At 38.9% G+C, this 18,696-nt stretch overlaps 1 protein-coding gene across 1 annotated transcript in view; it reads right to left on the bottom strand.

Annotated features, from left to right (window-relative positions):
• Window positions 1–11,212: 11,212 nt before the first annotated feature.
• Window positions 11,213–18,696, bottom strand: part of LOC306909424 (mitochondrial tRNA methylthiotransferase CDK5RAP1-like) — a 9,075-nt gene continuing 1,591 nt past the window's right edge. Inside the window, exons 3-13 of the mRNA XM_079483108.1 lie at window positions 18,259–18,293; window positions 17,588–17,688; window positions 17,297–17,507; window positions 16,128–16,248; window positions 15,779–16,012; window positions 14,857–14,954; window positions 14,709–14,764; window positions 14,291–14,421; window positions 14,034–14,183; window positions 13,635–13,775; window positions 11,213–13,254 (exon numbers count right to left, since the gene is read on the bottom strand). Coding sequence (XP_079339234.1) covers window positions 13,144–13,254; window positions 13,635–13,775; window positions 14,034–14,183; window positions 14,291–14,421; window positions 14,709–14,764; window positions 14,857–14,954; window positions 15,779–16,012; window positions 16,128–16,248; window positions 17,297–17,507; window positions 17,588–17,688; window positions 18,259–18,293 — 1,389 coding nt within the window. The 3' untranslated portion in view covers window positions 11,213–13,143. The remainder of the gene's footprint in view (window positions 13,255–13,634; window positions 13,776–14,033; window positions 14,184–14,290; window positions 14,422–14,708; window positions 14,765–14,856; window positions 14,955–15,778; window positions 16,013–16,127; window positions 16,249–17,296; window positions 17,508–17,587; window positions 17,689–18,258; window positions 18,294–18,696) is intronic.

The raw sequence follows: 18,696 nt of genomic DNA, 5'->3' as shown, positions 1-18,696 counted from the left end.
CCATGTTAACTTTGCCTGTACATTTCGCATGCCTTGTTCCTTGACCATGTCTCGTAATGGCTTGGTGATCGCTACATACATAGGGATATAGTTTCTGCTGAAACCTGTCAATCCCAGAAAGGAAAGCATGTCCTTCACATTGTGTGGCTTTGGGTGTGACAAAATGCCATCACGTTGGCGATCAGACAACGTTGTGCCTTGGCCTGTGATTAAACGGCCCATGAAAGTAACAGATGGCCTGCTGACCTGCAGTTTTTCTTTACTAACCTTGAACCCAGACGCATGCAGCTGTCTCAGAATGGCACCCGTTGCTTTTAAGCAATCTTCGTTGGTTACGGCTGCCAGCAAAAGATCATCAACATACATTATTAGAATGCAATCTACAGGTAACACACAATTTATCAGCTGATCTTTCAGGACCTGATTGAATATCCCTGGCGATAAAATAAAGCCCTGTGGAAGTCTGTTATAAGAATATTGACATTTCTGGTAAGTGAAAGTCAGGCATGATTTACATTCTTCTGAGATTGGTATACAGAAAAAAGCGTTGGCCAAATCAATGCATGTGAACCATTGGTGAGCTGGGGTCAAATTTGAGATGGCAGTATATGGGTTTGGTACGGCCATTGTTGGTGTTGCCATCAGGCTGTTTACTCGACGCAGATCATGGACTAATCTATATTTGTTTGTGCCTGGTTTCTTGACAGGAAAGATCGGGGTGTTCCATGGCGATCGCCATGGAATAATGACACCTTTCTCTTCTAAACCTTGAACAGTGGGCACAATGCCTTCCTCTGCCTCCCTTTTGTTAGGATATTGTGGGACCCAAACTGGATCTGTCGATTTTAACTGAAATGTGACTGGCTCAATGTTACAGAGGCCAACATCCGTTGGACCTTGTGACCAGAGGTCGTGCGGCTGGCTGTTAATTAACTTCTCAGCTCCGGGACCGTCTGTTAGTTCGCGACCATGGCTTCTTGTAATTTCGAGATGAGTCAATTGGCCCGTCAGCCGTTTTTTATGGTACCCAATATGAATCTGTCATACGCGAATGCAAAACCCCAACAATGCCAGAGGGCTCCCAATCGGTCACCAAGCGCAACCTCTTTGTCATAGCTCCTAACTCTCGAGCTTCATGGCCTGGATGCAGTGCCATAGAAATGTGAGGTTCAGCTGTGTCTGCCATTTCATACCATATCTGTTGTTCTGGTGTCAGTGTAACAGGGACTACTACACCCTCTTGTCCTACATATAGGCCATCCCCTCTGAGTGTCCACATTTGGCCCTCAATGTCATGGAACATTTCCTGATATGTGACAGTGTCATTTCGGTCATAAAATAGTGTACAATGCAGGGGGTCGATGGGAGGCAAATAAACAGCTAAGTCTTTAATCCAGGGCCACTGATTCTTATACAGTGACCTGGCCCCTGATTGAGAATCATCTAGTTCCACCCAATATATGTCTGCCATTTCCTGCAAGGGTCCTCCCAACAAAACCTGCTGGTGGCCCTCTCTACTGTGTGCCTGTGAACAGTCGACCTTAGCGCTGTCCGGGAACGTGACTGTGACACCCTCTGGTGAGCATAAAATATTTGCACCCAATTTAATCAACAAATCTCTGCCCAATAAGGGAACAGGTGCTTTTGTGGAGTACAGAAATGAGTGTGACAGGGACTGATTTGCCACTTTCGTGGTAAGAGGAACAGTAAGATTCCAATGTTCTAACCCTCCAGAGAATCCCATAACTCCAACAGTCTTATCACTTAGGTCTATGTCACTGATTGTGCCCCTCGTTACTGTTGAGTATGTTGCTCCGGTATCTGTTGTTAACCACTATAATCATGTAAGGCTCAGCCAAACCTCTCATGATTTTTCTCTGTTGGCCTCTTCAACAATCTCCCGCGACTACCCCCTGGCCCCATGCTGGGTGCAAGGGCGCCTGAATCGAGTGGAGAGGTGGGTGTTGTTGCTCCGGGTGTTTTGGAGTTTGTGGTCCTCTGCAACGACCACTGGGCCCACCTCTATGAGGATCCCATCCCCCCGCAGGTGGTCCCATATACTGGCTGTCCCCTGCCATGGGACAATCTTTCCTCCAATGATCAGTCCCCCCACACTGATAACATGCACCCCTTGGGTGCACCCCTCCCCATTCGGCTTCCCCCTAGCCCATCCGCTATTGCCCCGTGGCCTATACCCTCCCCATGGTTTTATTAATTGGAAATTAGGGACATGTCCTCCCTGAGCATAGCCAAAAGTTTCAGGTGTGACTATGGGAAAAGGTGGGGTCTTTACCCCGGGCTGCCCGTCAAAGCCGCTGCTCACAGGACGTTGTGGCATTTGTTTTGATTTTTTACTGTCTGCCTTAGCCATTTCTAATTGCAGTTTTAACAATTGTTGCTTTGTCTTTTCGAATTTCCTCCTGTTCTTTATCCTGTTTATCGACTGATCTATCAATATGGAACACCAGATGTCTTTCCCACATTTCGTTGCTGGCAAATGGAGTGTCAGGATTACATTCCATTGCCTGCTTGACACCGTTGGGGGCCCCTGTCATTATGGCAGTTCTAAATATATCACGCGTAATTGGATTACTTTGACTGTTTTCTTCTACCATCTGCTCCCATTCAGCTGCGCATCTAAAATAATAACTTGCTCCAGTCTCACCAGGCTTAATGCGGAATTTAATGTTTTGGTATACGGTTGGGGGTGTTGGAAATTTTTCTCTGAGGGCCCTGGCGATCGCTGTACTGACAGTGGTATACCGTACATCATTGGGTTCGTCTTCAAGGTTTGCATCCTTCTCAAACTCTGCCATCTGAAAAACAGGAAAAATTTGGCCCAAAAGGCATCTTATATCTCCCACCGCCAAGGTGGTGCCGTAGCACAATGCCATCAACTTTGTAAGCCATCTGCCTCCACCAGATGTAATGGGGGGCAATTTTGCCAGCACAGCTGTCATGTCACTATGGCTCCAGGGCTGGTACTTTAGTACCCCTCCGTTGCCCTGAATCAGAGGCATATTAGTTGCCCCTCCTGACATTAGTTGGGCGTTTGGCACATTAACATTCCTTTCATCATACTCACTGCCTGGGTGACACATAATGTCCCACTGTCTCTCTTGAGGGGGAGTGAATTGACAGGCTGGAGTGGATTGACAGGCTCTGGTACGACTCCTAGTACCCTGTGACACTGGGGTAGACATCATAGTTCCTTTAATGACTACGTCCCTACATACCTGCAGTGGCCCTTCATCCTCACTGTTGTTACATGCTCCCTGTCCCTTCATGTCTTTTTTTTTCTCCTCATTGTGCACTACTCGTGCTTTTTCGCTTGTTATACTATCCTTTCTTTGTAACATTTCCTGTCTATTTCCCATTATTTCTAATTGTGCTGTCAACACGTTTATTTGATCCTTTAAAACATCTAGATCTGGCATGTCTACCTCCACCCTGGAATCTTTCACATTCACTTGGACTTGCTGTGACGCTGGTAAATAGGGCGGTGGCGACAGCTTATTCAAATCAGAACATAAGGGGGCGGTCTCAGTATGACACGAGATACTGGGCCCTGCACTTCCTGACTCTCTCATCAGTTTTTTCTCTGACTTTTCCGACTGCACATGTTCTGTGCTCTTTTTTGGGGAACTTAAAGCAATTGCAGTCTTTGCAATGCGTGTCCATAATCGTAGTTCTTCTCTCAGTTTCTCTTCCTCCTTTTTATGCTTATTCCTCTCTAACCACTTCACATCTTTTCCTCCTTCTACATGTTTGTTTAAACTTGCATGCGCTTTTTCCTCCATTTCCTTGATTTTTGGTGTTATCTTAATTAATACATTCTCCGATCTTAATTAATACATTCTCCATTTTCCATACATATCTGACTCCATTTACTTTCCCAAATCTTTCTTTCCTTTCTATGATTTTTCAGTTCCGACTGAGCAATTAACATATCCACAATTTTTTCCCACTGCATAGCTACCAGTGAACACCCATAAATCACACACTTCCTCTCAAATTCAGACATTTTACACAATAATATTACAGTATACAATACACAATTAATATACACAGTTTAATCGGCTTTTAGCGTATCTTTAGCGTTTTAAAAGCATTTATCCCTGTTCATTCACTTTTATCATGCCGCAAGACTTTTATACTTGCAGGTGTTTAAAAGGATTTCACAATTATCTCATTTTTATCATGCCGTGGACTTTATACCAACGGTGTTTTAAAAATGCCTTTTGGCGTGCAATAAGCCTGGTTACTTATAGGCGTTTCAAAAGTATTTAACAACAATAGTTCTTCTTAACTATCGTGACGCGGGCCTGATTACCCCGTAATATAATATAAAAATCGTAACGCGGGCCTGGTTACCCCGTAATATAAAAAAAAAATATTCTTTTATTCTGATCAACAAATATCACCAATTTCTAATTTGTAATCAATGGTACGGATATACTTCAAACTCACATAAATTTGGAATATTCAATCTGCAGAAGTTTGTTTAAACAGGTCTCTGCTTACCTTATCTTATTCTGTCGACAGTGTGTTGAAGTTTAAAGTTGTCACGTCCCGATTTTCGGTCAATCCCCGAGTTTTACAATTCTCTTTAAATGCCCCTTTTCTCCAATCACGTCGGGGTCACCATCTGTTGAACAATTCTTCAATGTTCTGCGTGTTCAGAATTGGAGAGAGGCCAGTCAAAGTAAAATCTTGAAGTTTATTGATCAGAAGATTCAAAAATACAACAGCTGCTGGGTGGGCTGCCTCAGACGCACACGTCTCACACAAAGAAGCGACGTCTCACAAAGGACCCACACCGAAGAACAATTTTACATGGTATTTATAATATTTATGATATCTTTTATTAGCTCGATAAGCTAATGTCCTTTCGCGGATGTGAAATCCTGGGAACACGTCCAATCCGCTTCCTCTCCTTTGTTCTGTCTCAGCCAATCAGCTCACACTGCTTGTCCCGACTATTTGTGGAGACCCCATACCTCACCAAATTTCGACGAGCTCTGCGTAATCTGATCTTTACACACATACACATATTATTTTGGTACAGAAAGTTCACTCCAAATAAGTCCTTTGGTTAACTCACACACTTGTTATATTTTTAACATATAATGCACAGTTAGTGATCAATTATAAAATCATAAAGTATATTAAATGTAAAAGCACATTTAAACCATAATACAAATCACAATAAAAATCCTTCAACACAGAGACACCAGCCGCAGCAGACACAATGTCATAGAGTGTTCACACCAAACGCGGTAAATCGTGCTATTCATGTGGTGTTGGACGCTTGAACATTTTGAGTTTACTCGCTTCATTCGCGCGTGAAATTCGCGTCATAGGAGGGGCTGGCGGCTCCCGTCTAATTGCGAAATGGCGGACATGAATTTTGTTTAGAGGGTAGTTGCGCATTATGTGCTATGGAAGGCTATAGATAGACTCGTTCGGCGCCATGTCTGGGTCCATCAGATCCTTCAGAGGCGCCGCTCGCTGTGTCATAATCACTTCACTACTAGAGCAGGCTCCTGATTGGTTAACACAGCGCGAATTTTCGCCAAAGTTCGGAATTTTTCGCCAAAGTCCGGAATTTTCAACTGCGCGAATCATGCGAACGCTCAATTTGCGCGATTCGCGTCATTTGTGCGAATAGTGTGATACGCGCCGCCTCATTTGCGTGAATCGCACCGCAAGTAGGTCTATCGCGTCTTTGCATTGACTTAACATGTAAATCACTCTCTCAGTGTGGACATATTTCAAAATCAATGATGACGACCCACGCATGGCAATCTGCATGCTTATGTCCTTGGTTTTGCCCTTTGGAGGTTATTGGACACTGTGAATTTTGGGCTTTGAAAATTTGTGATAAGCATATAAGAATTATTTTTTTTTTCATAATATGAGTTGAAGTTAAAGATGCTGATATGTTCATTAGTCTCATTGTGTTGTTCTTAGAAAATTGCGACATAAAAAATAATGTACAACAGGCGTCGGTATCGGCGAGTACCAGGGAAAAAGTACCGGTACGCGTACTCGATCCTTAAAAAGTGGTATCGATGCATCCCTATATTCTATAGTTTAAGTGCTACGTATGAGAAAGCTCGACCCCCTTTGGTGGATTTAGTTATTCTAGATGTTATCAAATGTCCGGAGTTTTGAGATCTAAGAGAGCGTGATGGGTTGTAGTTTGGTAGAAGCTCTGTTAGGTAGGTAGGGGCTAAACCGTTTAAGGCTTTATTGGTGATTAAAATAAGTCAATGCGATACTTAATGGGCAGCAAGTGAAGGGGTTGATAACATTGGGGTTATGTGATCGTATTGGCTGGAACTGGTAAGAACTCTGGCAGCTGCATTCTGAACTAACTGTAGTTTGTTTATTGATGATGCAGGACAACCACTAAGTAGTACACTACAGTAGTCAAGTGTTGAGGTCACAAATGCATGAATAAGCTTCTCTGCGTCTGCAACACATAGAATAGTTTGTAATTTGGCAACATTTCAAAGTTGGAAGAAAGCTGTTTTGTGAGATTTGAGATATCGAAATGACAGATTTTTGTCTAATATAACACCTAAATATATATCTGTATTTGTTGGAGTAACAGTACAGCCATCAATTTGCAGGTTATATTCCGAAACATTCGGCCTACGTGTCTTTGTTCCGATAAGTAATATTTCTGTTTAATTAGAAATTAAAAGGAGGAAATGACAAGTTATCCAATGTTTTATATCTTCGATGCACTCTGCCAATTTAGATAGCTGGGAGGAATCACCATGTCTTGATGAGATATACAGGTGCTGGTCATATAATTAGAATAATATCAAAAAGTTGATTTATTTCAGTAATTCCATTCAAAAAGTGAAACTTGTTTATTATATTCATTCATTACACACAGACTGATATATTTCAAATGTTTATTTATTTTAATTTTGATGATTATAACTGACAATTAAGGAAAATCACAAATCCAGTATCTCAGAAATTTTTAATATTGTGAAAAGGTTAAATATTGAAGACACATTGTGCCACAGTCTAATTAGCTAGTTAACTCAAAACACCTGCAATGCCTTTAAATGGTCTTTACATAATGGTTCTGTGGGCTACACAATCATGGGAAAGCCTGCTGACTTGACAGTTGTCCAAAAGACGACCATTGACACCTTGCACAAAGAGGGCAAGACACAAAAGGTCATTGCAAAAGAGGCTGGCTATTCACAGAACTCTGTGTCCAAGCACATTAATAGAGAGGTGAAGGGAAGGAAGAGATATGGTAGAAAAAAAGTGTACAAGCAATAGGGATAACCGCACCCTGGAGAGGATTGTGAAACAAAACCCATTCAAAAATGTGGGGGAGATTCACAAAGTGGACTGCAGCTGGAGTCAGTTTTTCAAAAACCACTACGCACAGACGTATGCAAGACAGGGGTTTCAGCTGTCGCATTCCTTGTGTCAAGCCACTCTTGACCAACAAACAGCGTCAAAAGCATCTCGACTGGGCTAAAGACAAAAAGGACTGGACTGCTGTTCTCTGATGAAAGTAAAAATTGCATTTCCTTTGGAAATCAGGGAAGAAGAGAGGAGAGGCACACAATCCACGTTACTGGAGGTCCACTGTAAAGTTTCCACAGTCAGTGATGGTTGCCAACCATTGTAGTGCCTGTCTCTCAATAACGGCATAATTGTTTAAGTGATCTAGAAGTATGTTATGGTCTACAATATAGAACGCAGCACAAAGGTCAAGCAGGATTAGGAGTGAGATGTTACCTTTATCTGTTTTTTAAAGCAGGTCATTTGTAATTTTAATGAGCGCAGTTCAATACCACGGTCTAAAGCCTGGCTGAAATATTTAGTGTATGTCATTATTTTGTAAGAAAGGCCATAACTGAGTGGACAGTACTTTTTCTAGTATTTTTGACAGGTAAGGGAGATTTGAAATCGGTCCATAGTTTCCTAGTTCGTTGGGGTCTAAGTTTGGGTTCTTGATAAGAGGCTTAATGACGGCCATCTTAAAGAATCCTGGGACATGGCCTTGATTAATTGATGATTTGATAATGTTATAAATGGGCTCAATTGCAACAGGTAGTAACTCTTCTAATTTTGTTGGTATGGGGTCTAATAAGCAAGTTGTAGGTTTAGATGTTGCAATAAGTTTGTAACACAGTTCTTAGATGTAGGGAAGGAAAGAGGCAGGAACCGGCAAACATACAACAAAACATAATTAAACAAACAAACAACAAACATGGAAGTAAAAGACTAGCAGCCACCTCACGGTAGACTGCCGGCCATAAAACATAAACATGTCCGGGCACTCCTGTCGCTCCTCTCTTATGCTTCCTGAGCTCGTCCGTGAGAGATGCGAGACCGGTTCACACACAGCTGACACCCGCTATCACTAACGTGACCGGCCTCGCGCCTATCCTCATGGCTCTCGTCCCGCCCTGCTCACCACATACCCCCATCACCCCTCGCAGGCCGGGGGTACTCCCGAGACTGCGCTCATGTCATCGAGCAATTCTGTATTTATTTGTATGTTTATTAAAGGAGTCAGATCTGGCAAGCTGTTTACAAAACTATCTTTAGTAGTGAAGGTAATTGTTCTACCCTGTCGATAACGACTTAAACGGCTGATTTGCTACAGTGCACAGTGTACATGTTAAAAGATAGTGATTGGTGACATCGTCGCTTTGAGGTGTAATATCTTTATTGGTTAGATCGACTCTGTGAGAGATAATGAAGTCTAGTGTATGATTAAATCAATGAGTGGATGCATTGATTGTTGTGTTACTCCAAAAGAGTGTAGTAGTTCTGTAAACCCCACTGCTAATGCATCGGTAGCGCTATCTACGTGGATATTAAAATCTCAAGACAATTAGTACTTTATCAACGTTAAGAAATAGGTCCGATAAGAAGTCTATGAACTCTTTCAGAAAATCAGTGTAGTGACCAGGGGGTCAATGTAAAAGAAAGCAATGTTTTTTACTTTTGTTTGGAACAATTATGTTCAACGCATGCACTTCAAATGAATTAAATGTATGATGTGTTCAGTGAGTTACAGTAAGAAAGGACCAACCGGACGTGGCTCATGCATATAACAGTAACTTGGTGGGGTACACTCATTTATACCAAAATAATCATTTGGTTTAAGCCAGGTCTCGGTAAGACAAAGTATATCAAAACTGTTGTCCGTGATCATTTCATTTACAATAACTGCCTAAGAATTTAGTGATCTAATATTAAGTAGCCTGAACTTTAGGAATTGGTATACATTGTCTTCAGGGTTAATCACAATCAGATTTATTCCAAAATTATTATTTTGTAGTATTATTTAAGGGACGGATACGGTCTCTATACATTTGGAAGCAGTAACAATTTATAACGGTTGAGTGGGAGGAACACAGACTATAGTTAAAGTTTTGAATTACCAGTGGGAGACGTAGTCACACGGTGCGTAGTGCTTTGAGATGTTGTCAGACAATCCCTGACCTTGCACAGGACCTGTGCAATGAGGCTCATTGGGGGAGAAGGCGTACTTCCACTAGTTAAAACTTGTTGAGCATTTTAGAAAGAAATTCCGTCTCGGTTCGACTCATCCCAACCGCAGATTCAGGCTTTACAAGCCCCTTTTATCTCCGTTTCTCAGTAAATGCTTGCATCAACTTTTGCTACAAAATAAAATCACATTTCATGGTTTGATCGATTTGAACAGTCAAAAAGAACACACAGGGCTCCAGACTAACTTTTTTTAATGAAATATTTAGAAGCGTCAGCAGAACATTAAGGCCAACACCTTAGATCAGCATACAATGCAATTACTGACATTTTCCCCTAAAATAGCTGTATTACTGATACTTGGTTGTGATATAGCTGTATTCATAATACTTGGATAATAAATAGACTGCAGGTGACAGTGGTTTGGTTTGGCTCATCATTTAAATTGAGGCAGACCTTACAGAGAAGCTTTAAGTGCTAAGTAAAGAGACTGTTTAAACTCTGAATACACAAGAATGAATTCATTTGAACAAACAGAAAATGTGCATGTCGGTTTGTATGAAAAAGTATATATTTTATTGTTAATAGTGTAAAGGAATACGAAATGGCATGTCTTAATATGATAATTTTTTTGTGTATTAAGGACACTTTTATCATGTTCTCAACACAATGTAAAGATAACTTCACATAAACTTAACAAGAGCATTCGCCTGTCATTCATTCTTGTTGTAAACGGATTGGAAAGGATTCTGTGCTGTCTCAAGTAATCAACAGAAAAATTTTGTATTCTGAACTCCTCTGCAGTGAGTTTAGTTTTAAACACCTAAAATATCAAATCGAGTATGAGGTTCTTCTTTCCTGGCACAGGGATCCTTCTCTCGGCATCACTCTGTACAGTGAGCGGCAGGAAGAAGCAGCAAATATAATTCACCGTACAACAGGTGACTCCTGAATGAAATGAGTACAAAACAGTGTTTCCAACAACCTGTCACTGTTATCGACTGTTTGGACATGTAAACATGAACACAGTTCGTCTGTAAATATACACATTTACATTTAGGCATTTGGCAGACGCTTTTATCCAAAGCGACTTTCATATCCAAAGCAGTTATCCTATACATTTTACATAGGTATCTGCAATCCCCTGGGATCCAACCCATAACCCTTGTGTTGTTAACGCAAATGCTCTTAACCACTGAGCTACAGGAAACACATGGTTACCAAGTTGGAGGCTGTGTGAGAATAGCAAAAATCACAGCTTTTTATGGTGATTTGTTAGATGATGTCGAGTTATAAGAAACTGAAAATATGTCAATTGAAACGGCTTTATTGTCGTAAATATAGTCTACGAGTTAAAAATACCATCACATGTGATTTAAATCTAAAATGGTAAGAGTTGTTTTTACATGTTTTTGGTGAATTTTATATTTATACACTGTAAAAAATAAATAATTAAGCAAATGTAAAAAAAAGATGCCATCTGATGCAGTAAGACTTTTGAGTTGACTCAACGTATATTATATCATTCTTAAAAGTAATGATACTTTGTTCGGCCAACTTAAACGAGTTTGTTTATGAAATGCTGATTGTATTGTTTTTCTAATAAATATATTCTTGTCACACCAATACCTGTTGTTCAGGCAATTATTTCTGTTTTGTGGATAAAAATTTTTAAATGAGCAAAATGAATTGTTCCAAGTACTGTTATATATTGTAGACCTTTTGGTTTTAGATTTTATTTACAAATGCAATATATGGACAAACATGTTACTTTATCAATTTATTTCAAATTTCATGTGTGACATTGCAATTGACAGTTTATCAATTGAAAAGCAAAAATCACATCTCTACTATACAGTATGCAAGATTTCCACTATTAAACAAGTTACCTTTAAGGTAGACTTAAAACAAAACAACAACAAAAATGCAGTATATCACAATGCTGTTACAATACAGTAACACAGTTTTAAACAGAGTTAAACAGTTCAAACTAAAGCAATAAGCCCCAAGAAGCAGTGGGTTACAGCTCATTGACTGCACGACGCAAAGCAGAGTCATTACAACCCCCTTAGCTGTAATAAAATGCATTATTTTGTGGGGCTTATTGCTTTTATAAAACATTTATTCCATATGTGTAGCAAGGTTTCCAATCCAAATTAATCTACACGAGAATGTATGTTCCATAAAATGCTTTTAGAATAAACCATAAACAAGCGGGGGGCACACAGACCCCAGCAAACTTTGGGTCTTTGTTTGGGATTTATTGACAAAAATATAAATTAAAAAAATAATTGTTTCAATTTAAATGAGCATGAAATCTCTTAACCAAAATAAAATCAGAATAAAAATATATTGGCATCAACACTGCAAGGAACAACATTTCAAAGAATTGGCAATAAAATTTGAAATACTATTCTAAATCCCTTTTAATGACCATAAAAGCTTAACATAAAATGTGTTGTAATGTCAACAAACTCAACCTTTCCCAAACTTTCCCAACCAAAACTTAAAAAAAACCTGTGACACATACAATTAAATTAAAATATATGCTAAGTGCATCCACACCCACACAAGACTTCAGGTCTTTCTGACAAAGGAAAGGCAAAAAGGTATGCCAAAAAACTGTTGCGGTTTAAATTATAAACCCAGTTAACCAGTGTGGAGTGATTGGTCGAATACTGCAACCGTGTGATGGAAATGTAACGCCTCTTCACATATTTGGAACATCAGGTTCCAAAGTAATTTCACTGAAAGTTACGCCCACCTTACCTGCGTTTACATTTGGGCATCTTAGTCAAATCATACCACGAACTGACATAGATTTGGGGGGGTGTGAGGATTCACTTTAAGATAGAATGCATCATTTGTTCCGAAACTATTTTTTTTTGCAATTTTACGTATCTAATACATGCATGAGCAACTTATAACACACCAAAGACACAGAAAAACACGTATTCGTGCCATATCACCCCTTTAATATGAGATTGGCAGGAACCACGTGTTTTATTTACCTCCGCTTTAAAGTCGGCATTAAAAGGAAGTAACTATTGCATTTGTTTCCCTATCGTGACGTATATCCGCATGAACGGCTTGTGAAATGAGGATTTTGAGAACAAATTTGATCGTTGACTAAATGTAAGATGGGAATAGCTAACAAAATGGTGGCACGTCTGAACACGAGTTTGCAGTGAATTGTGGGGTATTATTTCCCACCCGCCCTCACGACATTCCTAGTGACCAGAAGTAAAAAGAAGTCGTTTCTCAGGGAAGAGGTCAACGATGATTTTGATTAAAGATTAATAGGGCACACAAATTTGAACAAAAATGTGTTTGAAGAAGTGCAAAGAGAAGTCACTCAAAAAATCAATGCTCCATAAAAATATGTTTTGTGCCTAATTACACAAAGTAAAGAGAGATTAAGAGATTAAGTTGTTCTCAAAGTGCCTTAAACCAATAATTACTTTGGATTAGCTTTGATTTAGAAAAAAACTAATTCCCATAATAATCTTTGCGCTAAAGCTTATGAAAAAAATCGAATGTCTTGCATAAATAAATACAACAGACATTCTTCCCTGATGACAATTTATTGATTTATTTCAGCATACAGTGAGGTGTGACAGTGCTTATGGAATCTCTTAGTCAGCATGAAACTGTATTCTCAATCAGATGACGTTCAGATGTTTTTGGTTTTCTGAGTGAGGAGTGAATCAGGGCATGTCCTCTCAGACTCTGGGAGTTAGCAGATTTGATCTGTGGGAACATTTGCCAGTGAATATTCTTATGAGGATAGATAAGATAGATAGATGTGTAAACTGTACTAAAGATATGTATAAAGAATACTGTGAGTACGTAGTAAGCATACATGACAGCCAGACGTCTTGAGATCAGGTATTAAGTAGCCGTAGCGTACATTTTCTTCACTTTCTATTGGACTCATATTTGTATTGCTGCTGATCATGTTTAAATTGTGCTGTCTAGATTGAACAACTTTTAATGGAATCGAATCTTAACGCCTCGGAATCACTTATTTTTGGTATTAATTCCCAGCCCTAAAGTTTACTGTCAATATTATATTTTATAAAATAAACCAATACAATAATTATTAAGAACGATCACTTAAAAAATCATACCTTGACTAAAACATAATCTCCAGGTGTAATGGAATCTTTCTGAGGTTTGCCTGGCTGAACAGACAAATCTGCTTTAGGAAAAATCACTTTCACATTTCCATCACTACGACCACAAAGTTCCTCTGAAGATCTTTTACTTTCCTGTAAAATAACAAAATATGATATTAAGACCAAATCACACCACTATACTTTGTGTTATTCGTGTGCTCTTGTTGTTCCGTAAAAATGTCTAAACATCAATAAAACAAGTAAACCTGAATAAGATACTTCTTCAGAGTATGTGTTACTTTTGTATTTTCTTAAAATTAGACTAAAGAAATAGACGAAGGACTAAAGAAATATAAATGTATTGTATAAACCTAAAAACTATGCCATCATGCAGAATGCTGTTGTACTCACTCCTTCCACCAACACAAGCTCTGTGCTGCCGACCAGAGACATGTTCACTTTGGCTGCCTCTTCTCTAAAAACAGAGATGAGCTCCTCCAATCTCCGCTGTTTCACCGGTGCAGGAACGTCGTCGTGCAGGCGGTGATATGCATGGGTTTTCTAGAGTAAAACATTTTTTTACTATGACAATAGAAAAAGAGATAAACAGCTGAAACTTATTTAATACACGTAAACCTCAAACGGAAATAAAATCAGGAACATCGAACCTTCCTCATGCTGTACGCGAAGAGAAAGCCCACGTTATAGCCCACCTCCCTGAGGAGAGACAGTGTCTGCTGATGATCTTCTTCAGTCTCTCCACAAAAGCCTGTGATAAAATCACTGCTCAAACTCACCCCTGAAATATGATAGAAAAAAGCTTTTTAGTTCTATTTCACAGCTGTGTATTCACTTTTTGTCAGATATGAATGAAAACATTTTTTACACACATTACCCCATTCTGCCAGTTGCTTCCAATCCTTTTTTTTTCAATTACAAGTTACATCTGTAATTTATGACTCCCTATTTTAAAGGTATATACATATTTTGAAGAATTCTGTAATAGTAACTATTAACACATTCTTGTCATTTCTCTTCCATTACTCAGGAATCACATAAAGTTTTGTGTATAGTTTGACCAGCTACCTGGTATTAGTTTGCGAATGTTTTCCACAAGCTCAAGATATGCCTCTCGGGTGTAGCTGAAATATTATGGAGACAGATAAAAGAAATTACTACATATTTGCTAATATGTCTATTATTAGGTCCAATCTTCAACTCAATAAGCTCTCACCCTCGTCTCATAGCATGAAGAACCCGGTTGCTGCCGCTCTGTGCTGGCAGATGAATCTGTTTGCAAATGTTCTTTCTTTCCTGAATTAACTGCAACACCTGGAGGGATTGAAAGCAAACACTCACAGGGAGCGAATGTGACCCTGGACAAGGATAATATAGTATCTTAGGGGTCAATTTTTCGAAATTTAGATTTTTAAATGATCTGAAAGCTGATAAATAAGCTTTACATTGATGTATGGTTTGTTGGGATCAAACAATATTAGGGTGAGATACAGCTATTTAAAACACTGTAATCTGAGGGCGTGAATAATGAGAGAATCACCTTTTAAGTTTTAAATCAGAGGCGCTGTAGCAGGCCGTTGCTAAGAAGAAACAGGTTTGTTTTAACGTTCAACACTGTTATGACATTGTGGAGAGTAGATAAACCCCAAAAGCTGAAATTCTAAGCTTTACATCGATAACAAACTTAAGTGGGTGATTCAGCAGCGAGTGATGTTTGTAGCCGTGTTTCTGGCCCTTTTTGTTTGCGATTTTGAAAATAAAGTTCTGATATACTTATGCTAGGAAATTTACAAAATATCTTCATGGAACATGATTTTTTGGTCAATTGAAAAATGTTCACCCATACAATATATTGGTTTTGTGCCCTCACAACAATGTTTTTATTTATAAGATTATTAATAATACGCAAAGACTACAAGGTAAATGCATTTCATCGGATAGAGAATATTTTTTTTTATAAATGATACAAGCGCTTTCCTTAGCCTAAAGCAATATGCTCTCCACCTACACTGTTATATTGCTAAACCTGCCACTTATGAGAAAATGTTAAATTGTACACAAAACCTTGGAAGAGTTCTCAAAACGCCATTACACTAGGATCTCTACCACAAAGCTTGGGGTATTTCCACTACACCCACCTCATCAGGGAAGTCTTTGGGATGTGGTGAGGTGAAGCGTATCCTCATATCAGGATCGATGAGGGATACTTTGTCCAGCAGGTCTGCAAAGCGAAGACCTCCTTGTCTTGTGCGGTAAACGGTATTGAAGCCTCGGCTGAGCTGAGGGTTGACCTCAGAACTGCTGAACTGCTCCTCAGCCAGGTCCCTATAGCTGTTCACATTCTGGCCCAACAGGGTGACCTCCTTCACTCCCTACACACAAAAACACATCTCGTGAACCTAATGCACACGTGGACCTTACTTGCAGGTTTATTTCCGCACAGCCTTTAGAAAATCTGTATGTTGCATTTAAAGTGTAGAGCTCTACCTGATCTGAAAGCATGCGGACCTCCTCCAGAATAGAAGACACCGGTCTGCTTCTCTCTCTCCCGCGAGTGAAAGGTACGATACAGTAACTGCACATGTTATCACAGCCACGCATGATGGACCTGCAAAACAATCAACATCGGTTCAAGCTTTATTGCTGTGTATTATATTTACCTAAATGTCAGAAGTGGAAATGCAAAACAAACTTAAAGGATATGGAGCGATAAAAAGTATAGGCTAGTACAGATTGACGTCTAGTTGAGACATTCAACTGATATTTTTTTTTTTACAGACACAAAGGTATCGTTTGATTGGAAAGATCTAGCAGCATAAAGAATTTATGTGATTCTTTGATCTGCTACTTTCTCTTCATCTACGGATAGATTCCTTTGTGATGCTTATATTACCAAACAGACAGCATAGAGATGGCTGACACAACTAGGGTGGACCATCATCTTATAATACAGTTTCTCAACATTATGCTATTGGTATGCATCCCAATCTAGTTAATTTAGTAACCTAAAATCTTTATATATTAAACAATGCAATGTGACCATGATATGTTTTTTTAATACTGGAATAAAAATAAGCCAGACGAGTCATTCACAAAATTTCATTGCTCAGAAGTTTTTATAGAAGAATTTATGAAGAATTAGCTTACTAAGAGGGCTGTGCAATATTCCGAAATATTGCACATGTGCATGTCGCAATATGCATGTCGCGATGGTTTGCGATAAATGATCGAAAAGTTATATATGGTCAAAGTTTTAGGTTGATGCGGATAATATAGTCTCTATCTGGCATGCGGATGTTAGTTGGGATATGTGTGCGTGCACGTCATAGTGCTCTGACGCAAGTCAATCAACAATCCGCGTCATGAAGCGAAATTAGTTTTATTAATTTATTTTGTTCAAAAATGTCTGATTTGTTTAATGCAACAGTCAAACATGGTTGCAGTGATGCTTTCTTTTTCCTAAAATAATTTGAAATATATGTTGGTTATATCATTTCTTTAATATATTTTAATACAATTTAAATTGATTTTAGAAAAATAAATATTGTATTGAATATCGCATCATTCAGCATGCTATCGCATTAGAACTTAGTCTTTGCTTTAATGTCCTTTAATCAGTGGTGTAAAGATGGTGGTAAGATCTGAGCATCACTTACACAAAAGCGCTGTGTCCCTGTGGAGTCCGATGGACAGGCATGACATCAGCGTACGTCTCTTCCAATGATAACAGCACATTGCTGGCCCTCTGGCCATCATGAGCAAGATAGAGCAGCCGGGGCAAATCTCTGTAGGCATCAGGCCCGGCGACAACATCCACCAACCTCTCCCGCTCCAGCAATTCAGTCTTCAGTCGCTCTGCCATGCAGCCTACAGCAGGACACAGGTAGGTTCATACTGCTTTTCTTCGGTGCACAAAACTATTAAAGAGGAATTGTAATAACAGTTACCTAAAACACCTATTTTTAATGGAGGTTCATATTTTGGACGTCTCTTCTTTAAGGCAGTGAGCTGTTTGAGTCTGTTCCAGATTGTCTGCTCTGCCTTTTCTCTGTAGAAAGGGAAATATTGGGTTGGTGTTCACTTAGGGGTCATTCAAAAGAATGAATCACATAACTTAAATTGAGCACTGTTACTTGTTCGGTTTATTTTTTGTAAATATTTTATCCACACAAATTAAACATGTGGTGATAGAAAATGACAAAATATAGATCAGGATATAAAAATCTATCCATGTCCAAAATTCTGTTACAGGACTGCAACAATTGAAAAACTAAAGAAACGACAGCTTGTTATATTTTGTTTGACCTCCTGAGGTCAGTGATCAATAATACGTAATTAAGCTTTAATAATAGTTTTGAAAGAAATGTGTGCTCTTCCATATTTATGTCAATCCAAAATGATTTCTTTAGCGCTTTCATACATTTCCACTGTTGTAAAGCAGCTTCACTATGCATTTTAGAAGCAGACAGTATATGAAATAAAACAGAATTAAAGAAAATGGAAATAAAAGAACACAAAAAAAGCAATAGATAAAGAAAAACGATAAAACTGATATAAATTATACATGGCATATAGGTTACAATCAACAATAAATGTGTAAATAAGTAATATTCATTACCTCACGGAACAAGTGACGAGCAGCACCACATCTGCCTATGGTGAAACATCAGATGCTAAGAGTTATATTCTGACATTATAAATAAAAAATTTAAAACATGCAAAAATGTATTTTGATTAAGAGAGAGGCAGAGAAATCATGTAACTGCAGTAATAACAGTTTAACTCTACTACTTTAGAAATCTACCCTATAACTACAAGAACCATAACTCTGATCATTGTGGTAAAACTACGGCAATACAAATAGCAATCATTTAGCTAAAACCATGGTTACTACTATTTTACTATACTGCATTACTATTTTACACAACAAATGTATGTTGTGTTTGGGACACTAACAAATAACTGTAACATTTTACCATTCCCAGTGATCGCATTTTCCAACCTTTAGTTAGGTGCAATGTTGCTGTTAGAGCATAAACAATACCTGCTAAATGAT

The sequence above is a fragment of the Barbatula barbatula genome (genome assembly GCF_947034865.1).
Source record: "Barbatula barbatula genome assembly, chromosome: 20".
Classification (NCBI taxonomy): domain Eukaryota; kingdom Metazoa; phylum Chordata; class Actinopteri; order Cypriniformes; family Nemacheilidae; genus Barbatula; species Barbatula barbatula.
Note: the sequence above shows the minus strand (reverse complement) of the source record. Positions and strands in the feature narration are given on the sequence as shown.